Source organism: Hemiscyllium ocellatum, chromosome 12, assembly GCF_020745735.1.
Source record: "Hemiscyllium ocellatum isolate sHemOce1 chromosome 12, sHemOce1.pat.X.cur, whole genome shotgun sequence".
Classification (NCBI taxonomy): Eukaryota; Metazoa; Chordata; class Chondrichthyes; order Orectolobiformes; family Hemiscylliidae; genus Hemiscyllium; species Hemiscyllium ocellatum.
The window spans coordinates 29460586-29470691 of record NC_083412.1 but is presented as its reverse complement, the minus strand read 5'-3'; the positions used below and the strand labels follow the sequence as shown (position 1 = coordinate 29470691).

General features: G+C 37.2%; 1 protein-coding gene across 3 annotated transcripts in view; it reads right to left on the bottom strand.

Annotated features, from left to right (window-relative positions):
• Positions 1-314: 314 nt before the first annotated feature.
• The window catches only part of fancb (FA complementation group B), a 37761-nt gene continuing 27969 nt past the window's right edge, over positions 315-10106 (bottom strand). For all 3 annotated transcript variants that reach the window (XM_060833463.1, XM_060833461.1, XM_060833464.1), the window contains exons 8-9: positions 4878-5118; positions 315-1035 (exon numbers count right to left, since the gene is read on the bottom strand). In XM_060833463.1, coding sequence (XP_060689446.1) covers positions 597-1035; positions 4878-5118 — 680 coding nt within the window. In that variant the 3' untranslated portion in view covers positions 315-596. The remainder of the gene's footprint in view (positions 1036-4877; positions 5119-10106) is intronic.

The following is a 10106-nucleotide window of genomic DNA, read 5'->3' as shown; positions in this document are numbered from 1 at the left end:
ACGATGCCCTGCGCTGGAGGTATCATCAGCTAGAAAATACTTCTGTTTTTGCAGTTATTGAGATGTGTGACACAGGTTGTATGTACAAAAATAAAATTGAATTCAGTTACCATCTCAAATTTAATGATTTGCAATAAAGTGTTAATCTCTTGAGATAGACTGTATTGGTATGTGCCAGGTATCTGTGGCATAAACATATTGCTCATTGTGTACTTGTTATTGTCTGAGTAACTTTCTATGGAGATTGGATAATACATAAAGAAAGACACGCAAATACCAGAAATACATTAAATTGTATGTAAAATTTATAACCGATACAAATTATGCTTATGAAATACAATGTTAAATACAACTTTTTAATGAAGTATTAGAGCTCAAAGTTTTCTTCTCAGAGGAACCAAGATCAGGCGTTTGTCTTATACTGTATCCCATGTGTCTGTTTGCACAAGAGTAAAAATTGCTTTAGTGGCATGACAAAGTACTTTAGCACCAGCATGCCAAATGTGGTAAAACAATGGAAAGATCAAATAAAGATGTTCTTTCTGTCTTATCGAATGCATTTTTCTGATGAATTCATAGAAATTTGACTTTAATTATTAAATATAAACTGAACTGTAGAACCTACCAAGTCTCCATGCAGAGCTATCAGTGTTCAGCTGCACATCAGTCAATTTCTTTGTAATTTCTCTGTACTGAAAGCCTGTGATTGACAGGTTCATCCCCAAAGTACTTTGCTCTTGTTCAATTTGAAACTTTGCTCTGTACTCTTGTACCTTTTCCTCACTATTTAATAAGGGAGTATGAACCAAAATATTCTGCTTTTTCTCTGTTTTGGCTCTCATTGTGAACGCATTCTCAGTTTCAGAGATAGCAGAAGTGATCACATTTCTGAAGGCAAGACACTCTTGCTCAAGAGCACACCCCAACATGTCCACAATTTGATCTTCAGTCCCAGCACTAACGTGGGTTACTACACAACCCTGTGGAAGGATTTTAATTAGGCCATGAAGAAACATCAGCAAAAACGATTGGTTTCTGTGAAGAAAAAAGAAACAGAACTAATTGAGGTGAGACACATATTAGCAACATTATTGTTTGAACTAAATTTGTATTTATGTAACTCTTTTTATGACCTCAGGAGAACATAAAGTCTAGTTCAGCCAAGCAATATATTGTCTATTGAAATATTGTCACTTGTTTCGTAGGCAATTTGTTAACAAGTCCCATGAGCACCGCATGAGAGATGTTTTGGTGCTGTTGGCTGATGAATCAGTATTGCCCAGGACTCAGGAGAATGCCTGCTCCTCCTCAAAGTACCATGGGATTATTATTTTTCCCTTACCTGCACCTGAATAGGGAGATACAGCCTCAATTTCACAGCTCATCTGATAAACAGCACATATAATAACAGAAGGACTGTCTTAGTATTGAAGTTATGACGTGGAGGTGCCAGTGTTGGACTGGAATGGACAAAGTTTATTTTAGTATTGAAGTGTTAGCCATGAAAATATGTTCAAATCCTGGATTAGGATTAAGCATTAATCTTCTGAGTTTTAGAACTAAGGATAAAGAGGGCACAATGGGGGCCAGTGTAAGGGTAAAATGGTTATCTCAATAAAAGGATTCTCAACTTAATTGATGTACAATGACTATGCCAAAAATAAAGCCATTGATTCAATAAATTTGTTTTGCAATAAGTGTCCTATTCAATGGTTTTTAAAGAAATATTATTTTACATTTCAAGGGCACATAAAAGAAAATGGAAGCATATTTAAGATTTAGAAAACGGAAATCAAATAAAGCTCTTGAGGAGTATAAAGGAAACAGAAATGTGCTAAAAGAAGCCTTAGAATATTCTTGGAAAGTAGGATGAAGGAGAATGCAAAGGCATTTTACACATTTATTAGGAGCAAGAGGGTAACTAGGGAAAGGATAGATCCATTCATGGACAAAAGAGGGAACCTATGTATTGAACCAGAGGAATGAGGTAAGGTACTTTGCATCGGTATTCACAAGGGTGAAGGACGTGCATGATGCTAAGATTAGGGAGGTTTATGTTAATATTTGGGGCATGTCAATATTAATGAAATGGCGATATTCAGTAAATTGAAAAACATTAAGGTGGATAAGTCCCAGGGCTTGATGGGATCTATCCTAGGTCACTGAAAGAGGCAAGGGAAGAGATTGCTGAGACCTTTAGAGATCTTCGAATCCTCTTCTGGTCCTTGGAGAGGTCCCAGAAGACTGGAGAATAGCCAATGCTGTTCTTTTATTTAATTATAACACAGATAATCCAAGAAATGATAGGCTGGCAAGCCTAAATCGGTGGTTGGGAAATTACTGAAGAAGATTCTCAGGGATATGATTTACTCACATTTGGAAAATAATAAACTTATTAAGATTGTCGGCATGGCTTTATACTGGGGAGGTCTTGTCTCACAATGTCGATTGAGGTTTGGCAAAAATGTTTGAGGATAGAGCAGTGGTTAGGCTGGTTCAGAAAATTATGTTGCACATCGTATACATTTTGCATGCAATATTCCCCATACTTACGGAAACTGGCCATTTGGTCCAACAAGTCCACACTAACCCTCTGAAGAGAAACCCACTGCTCTACCCTATATTTACCCCTGACTAATAACACTATGGGCAATTTAGCATGGCCAATTCACCTGACCTGCACATCTTTGGACTGTGGGAAGACACCGGAGCAGCTGGAGGAAACCCACACAGACTCGGGGAGAATGTGCAAACTCCACACACAGACAGTCGCCCAAGGTGGGAAGCCAACCCAGGGCCCTGGTGCTGTGAGACAACAGTGCTAACCACTGAGCCACCATGCCATCCTGAGTTGTTGATAGTGAGGAAGGTTATCAAAGGATACAACAGGGTATAGATCAGCTGGACAGAGAAATGGCAGTTGGAATTTAATATGGACATGTTGTGAGGTGATGCATTGTGGAAAGTATACAGATAATGTTAGGACTCTTAGGAGCAATGATATACAAAAGGATGTTGGGTGCAAGTCCATAGCTAGTTGACAGTGACAACATAAAATGAATAAGGTGGTAAAGGTGGTGTACAGCTGATGAAAGGCTTATGCCTAAAACATCGACGCTCCTGCTCCTCGAATGCTGCTTGACCTGCTGTGCTTTTCCGGTGCCACACTTTTCGATTCTGACTTTCCAGCATCTGCATTCCCTACTTTCTCCTAGCACTGAATCTAAGAGTTGGTAAGTCATGTTGCAGCTGTGTAAGACTTTAGTTGGGCCACACTTGGAGTATTGAGAGTGTGCAGTTCTGTCCCCACGTGATAAAGGACATGAAGACTTTATAGAGAATGCAAAAGAGTTTTACCAGGATGTTCCTTAGAATTGAGTGTACTAGCTATAAATTAGAGGTTGGACAGACTTGGATCGTTTTCAATAGAACATTGCAGGCTAAGGGTAACCTGATAGAAGCATACAAAATTATGAGAGGCATGAATTGGTTGGATATTCAGTCTTTTTTCCAGGGTAGAAGTTTCAAATGCCGGTGGGCATAGGTTTAAGGAGAGGAGGAGAAATTTTAAGGGAGATGCGTAAAGGAAGATTTTTATTCCCCCACACAGAGAGGTAGATGCCTGGAACACGTTGCCAGGGGAGATGGTAGAAACAATGTATAAGAGATATTTAGACAGAAATACGAACAGGCAAGGTGATAGACTGAGATGGACTGTGTGCAAGCAGGCGAGATTAGAACAAAGAATCTATACAGTGTGGAAACAGGGCATTTGGATATAAAGTCCACACCAACCCTCCAAAAACCATCATCCCTACTCTATTCCTGTAACCCTCCATTTCCCATGGCGAATACATTTACCTACACATCCCTGAAAACTATGGGTAATGTAGCCAATCAACCTACACATCTTTGGACTGTGGGAAGAAACCAATGCCCCCACAGGAAACCCACACAGATACAGGTAGAATGTGCAAACTCCACACAGACAGTTGCCCAAGGGTGGAATCGAACCTGGGTCTGAATCAACCTCGGTGCTGGAATCATAGTCAGCAAACATGAGGTGGGCCTGTTCCTGTATTGTACTATTTGAAAAAAAACTGAATAATGATTACTTGGGTGATTACTCTTATTTTGCCATGTAACCTATTTTTCTAAACAACCTGTTCAGAGAAGGTATTATCCACCTCTGGAGCATGTGGGACTTGAATCTGGGCCTCTTGGTCCAGAGGTAGGGACACTGCCACTCTACAACAAGGGGGCCCCCAATTACTCATTTTACTTGAATTTAACAAGTCAGCCAGCTGAACATCACAGAATGAGTTCCCTGATTGATGCTGTTAATCTGAACCAATCAGCGAGCCCTGGCTGACATACAAAAAGGGTGAGTGTCAGACTGACATTCTAGTGCCTGACTCTGTATGAGGCAGGACTACATTCAAGAACTGTTCATGTGTCAATAAAAGGATGACTTGGTGACATGATACCGGTCTCTATGGAGTTATTTTAGTATTTATGGATTCAGTTGTCATCAAAACACAGTGAATTTGGAGGAAATATAACCATCATCTGAACCATGCAATGAGATTAAAATTATTTTTATGTATTATTTGACATTGTACATAAAGTAAGCTGGTGCAATTTCATTCTGCTTCTCATTTTCTCGTCTCTCAGCAGGTGCTTGATGTGTAATAACTGGAAGGCTTCTCGATGTTGACATATAATGAGATCTGTTCTGCGGGACTGATACAACTTCATTGCTCCAAATTTACTTACGTGATCGCTTGAAGATTTATATAAAATCATTTTGAACTCTCCAATGGTGAGCTAATAACTGATACAGACAAATTTTGATGCAGAAAAGATGGAATACATACCTGCAAAGTACTGTTAAAATTCCTTGGAAAGGATTTTGTGGATGCCAGTTAAGTAGAATACCCTGTAGAGGTCCACTTTTAGAACACAGTAGATATTCTGGGCAGATTTTCAAAGGATCACACTGCATTGAACCCAACAACCAATCTTTCACCCGAGTCAGAGTATAATCAGGAGAAAATATTCGGAATGATGATCTTCGCGATGTAGCTACAGTGCCATAAAAATCTTCTACTGCATTGTCTACACAAACAATAAGATAAAAAAAAACAAAAATAGAAAACAAAATTTCCGGTAATCTGCAGGAAAATATCATGTAAATGGATAGTAAATATTTTATTAAAATATACCAGTTATTTTTAATCTACAACAGTTTAATCCAACAAACATATTTAAAGATCCATAAACTGCAAGACGACTTTACCAGAAATATTTAGACAGATAGCAAAATGCTTAATCTGTCTAAGAGTATTGGGCACAGAGCATTAGGAAGAGAACAACTCAAACATTAGAAAACAATATTGCTGGGATCACAGGTACTGTTAAATTTAAAGGAAAATAAAAAATTCAGCTCAGTGGTAAACTAAATTTTTCAGTATTCTTTATGAGCAAACTAATGGAAGTGACAACATCAATTTAAAAGGTAGACCATTATAAGAATCTACATCCTGGCTAAAACAAAATTATATTTTAAAGGACTAAATTGAACTTGCCTGAAGGCTTCTTCTTAAAGTAAATCTCAAAATAAAATTTTATTTCCTCAGATAATTTTCTTTTCTGTATAACCCACAAAAATGAAAAGAAACAGAGACATTCAAGATAAAATATACTTATATTAGTTACATGTGAAGCTGCACACACAGAAAATGTCATCTGATTACTTTTGACAGGTGATTCAGGATTGACTCACAACACCCCACAGTCCGAGATGCACTTCAGGTTTCATTCAAGAGAAAAAAATGTCATATTCCAATCATTTCAAATCAGGAAACAGAAGTGAAAATACAAATATTCATAACAAATGTTATTAATAAATGTTCATCTTCATAACAAATTAATCCGTGTTCTAATGATGAAACTCATCCATGATGAGAATAAGTTTTCCTCACTTCTACTTATTGCTCATCAGATGAATTATTGTACACAAAAAGGCCATTCAGACTATGGTGCAAGCTTTTCAATTCAAGCAATTTGTTATAATTTCTTATTTTCTGCTTCTAATTCACAGTGCCAACAGCCATTGTTTCATTTACTGATCTAGATATAGACAAAGTGATCTTACAGAGGGACATGAGTTTTTCTATATCTTAGAATCTTTCAACATCTAGAATGTTTCAGAAGGTGAGATAGAAGTCATACTCAAAAGAGTGAATTGGTATTGGCTTCCTTCTAAGGTAGAAGGATGCCACAGGATATTTTCTTCTGCAGAGTAAATGTTGAAGATCAGCAGGGGCCCAAAAATCTAAACTTTTTACTCTCTATACAGAAGCTGATTAACTGTTTGTTTCAGGAGTTATTTTTGTGGCCTTCACATTTTTTTTGTTTCAATGGGAGTTATGGCAGATGACTAAAAATTTTTAGAAATTAGCAAGAATAATGGACAGAGAAAGACACGAAAGATGGTAACTGATTCATGGTACTCTTCTATTATTCTTAGACTGGGAAATATTAGATCATCTTTGAATTTTGGGATGCAAGGTTCAACAGGTAGACATTTTACCTGATGTCCTTGAATAGACCTCACTTATAAAGAAGTTCAGTGTGGCAACTATTGGAGATATTGTGAAAACTAGGATGAAAATCAATATTCCCAGATAACTCAAATAGATAGACGTCTTTTCAGATTTAAACAATAGTATTGACCACAATACCATGGTTTGACAAGGTGAAGAGAGAGATTTCCTTATTGGTGTATATAAAGCTGTGCAAACCAATCACAACCATTACCCAAAAATAATTTTAACCAAAAGAAAGGAATGCAGAAGTAGGCCATTCAACCTTTCTACCCTCATATTCAATGTGATTACGGTTGAGCATCCAACTCATTTGAACACACACTATTGAAGATAAGACAATCAACTAGAAATACAGCGCTAAATCTTCATTACACTGACAAAATATTAAATGGATGTCAATGACATCAGTTAATATCACGATTTGTCATTGAATGGGAAAGACAGATTACCACAACTACACTGCAATTATTAATGTGTTGCAAAATATTTCAATTTGGCATAAACACAGTACAGCAGCTCTGTTCTAGGATTATCAGGATCTGTTCAAATACTTTGCAAGTTAACTCACTGACTGACTTCAAAGACCAATGTTGCTGTAATGAAATAAAAATGTCATAGGATCTATGCTGTTCAGAGATGAAACTTTGTATAATTATATTGATGGTACAAAACACTCTGTTTTTATCACTACACTATCATGATAATACAGAAATCAACTACTGTTGAATCAAATTGTGTGCAATATTACAACTAAATTAATATTTAATGATATTAAATTTAGAAAAGCAAAGCAATATAACAGTGACTACAAAGTCAGAGTCAAACTCTTCAGTGAACTTGTGTGGATCAAGGGAAATGCAATGCATTTCTGTCTGATTCATTGTGGTAACATAGGACAGAAAATAATCTACAGCTTTGCAACAAAATGAATATGGCAGTAGCAGTTAGTGAAATGAAAAGCTCCCTGAAATACATATTCTTTCCGAGGTATTTTCCCTTTCTGAAATTACAACAATGGAGATATCCCCAATTAGTTACAGTTGTAGCTAGCAAAAAGAAAGATGGTTGTTGTTCTTTGAGACTAATCATCCCAGCCTCACAATAGCTGTTGGATTGTTTCAGTCCAAACATCTTCAATTGCTTTGTCAATAACCTTCCCTTTATTGTAAGATGCTTGTTAGAACTTAGCTGGAGGATTGTGTACATATGTGGGTGCCACTGAAAGATCTGAATGCATTGGAAAGAGCGCAGATTCCCAAGAATGGGAAACTTCAGATAGGAGAATTGATTGACTAAGTTAGGACTGTTCTCTTTGGACAAAAGGTTAAAAGACAATTTGATAGAGTTTTTCAAAATGAGTTTTGTCACAAAATCTGAATACAGTACCTATAGAAAAGATGCACGCACTCATAAAAGGAATGAGTGCACAAGGACATAGATTTAAAGTGACGTGCAAAAGAAGCAAAGGTGATTGAGAAAAAAAACCTGTTTCACACAGCAAGTAGTCAAGGTATAGAATAAACTGTCTAGATATGTGGAGGAGGAAAATTCAATTGAGGCATTCAAGGTGGTACTGAATGATTATTTGGATAAAAAATAACTTCCAAGTGTATGGGGAGAAAGTAGGAAATTGCTACAAAGTAATGAAATCTGCTGAAACAGCCAGTGTAGGCAAGATGTAGGCCTTCTTCTGCGCTTTAGAACCACCAACAATCAGCATCTGGAAGGTATCACTGATCCACAATTGAAATGGAACAACCAAACAAACACTGTATCCACATCTGCCACTTCCTCAGGAAGTTCATTGTACACACGAACGACCCTCTCTTTAAAAGAATTGTCTTTTATGTCTTTTTTAAATCTCTCTCCTCTCGCCTCAAAAACGTACTCCCTAGTCTTGAAATCTCTCATTCTAGGGAAAAGACATCTACTATTAACTCGATCTATACCTCTCATTAATTTATAAACTTTTATCAGGTTGCCTCGCAAGCTCCTATGCTCCAGAAAATAGTCTCAGTCTATCAAGCCTTTCTTCATAACTCAAATCTTCCAAACAAGGCAACATCCTCATAAATCTCTTCGGAACCTTTTCCAGCTTGATAATATCCTTCCTATAACTGAGCAACCAGAACTGGACACAGTATTCTAGTAGAGGTCTCACCAATTTCCTGTACAACCTTAACATGATTTCTCAATTCTCAAAGGACTGAGCAATGAAGGCAAGGGTGCCAAACACTTTTTTAGCTACCCTGCCTATATGTGATGCAAACTTCAAAGAATTATGTACCTGCACTCCTAGGTCCCTCTGTTCGGCAACACCACCCAAGGCCCTACCACTAATTGTGTATGCCCTACTTCTTGTTTGGTGTACCAAAATCGAATACCTCGCATTTATCCAGATTGAACTCCATCTGTCATTTTTCAGCCCTTTGAGCCGTGTGATCAAGATTCCTTTGTAATCTTAGAAAACCTTCTACACTGTTCACGTTGCCACCAATTTCAGTGTCATCTGCAAACTAACCATGCTTTCTATACTCTCATCTAAATCATTTATATAAATGAAAAACAAAAGAGGACCCAGAACAAATCCCTGTGGAATATCACCGATTACAGATCTCCAGTTGGAAAAACAATCCTTCAATATTACTATCTCTGCCATTAATCCAATTATGTATGCAATTGGCAAGCTCACCCTGAATCCCATGGGACCTAATTTTGTTAATTAGTCTACCATGCAGAATCTTGTCAAAGACTTTACTAAAATCCAAATAACTAATTTCTACTGCACTGCCATCATCAATCTTTTTGGTAACTTCCTCAAATAACTCAAACAGGTTTGTGAGACATGATTTTCCTTGTACAAAATCATGACGACTATCCCAAATCAATTTTTGCCTCTCTTAAATGTCCATAAATCCTATCTTTTATAATCACTTCCAATAATTTACCCACAACCCAAGTCAGACTCATTGGTCTACACTTCCCAAGTTTCTCCTTGCAACCTTTCTTAAACAGATGTACAACATTGGCCACCCTTCAGTGATCAGGCACTTCACCCATAGTTATAGATTATGCAAATATTTCTGCAAAGAGTCTCACAATTTCCTCTGTTACTTCTCACAATGTCCTGGGATACATTAGATCAGATCCCAGAGATTTATCCACCTTTATATACTTTAAGACCTCCCGAACTTCCTCTTCTGTAATGTGAACTTATTTTAAAACATCAAAGTTTATTTCTCTGCATTCTCTAGACTCCATTTCTTTCTCCGCAGTAAAATATGATGCAAATTATTCATTTAATATCCCTCCTATATCCTGAGGTTCAACATAAAGATGACCTCCTTGATTTTTAACAGGCCCCACCTGCTCTCTAGTTACCCCCTTGCTCTTGATATATATGTAGAATCACTTTGGATTATTGCATGATGAAGTATTTTCTGTTGGCCTGGATGGGTAGGATACTGATAAAATAAGAGATTTGACACGATCTAG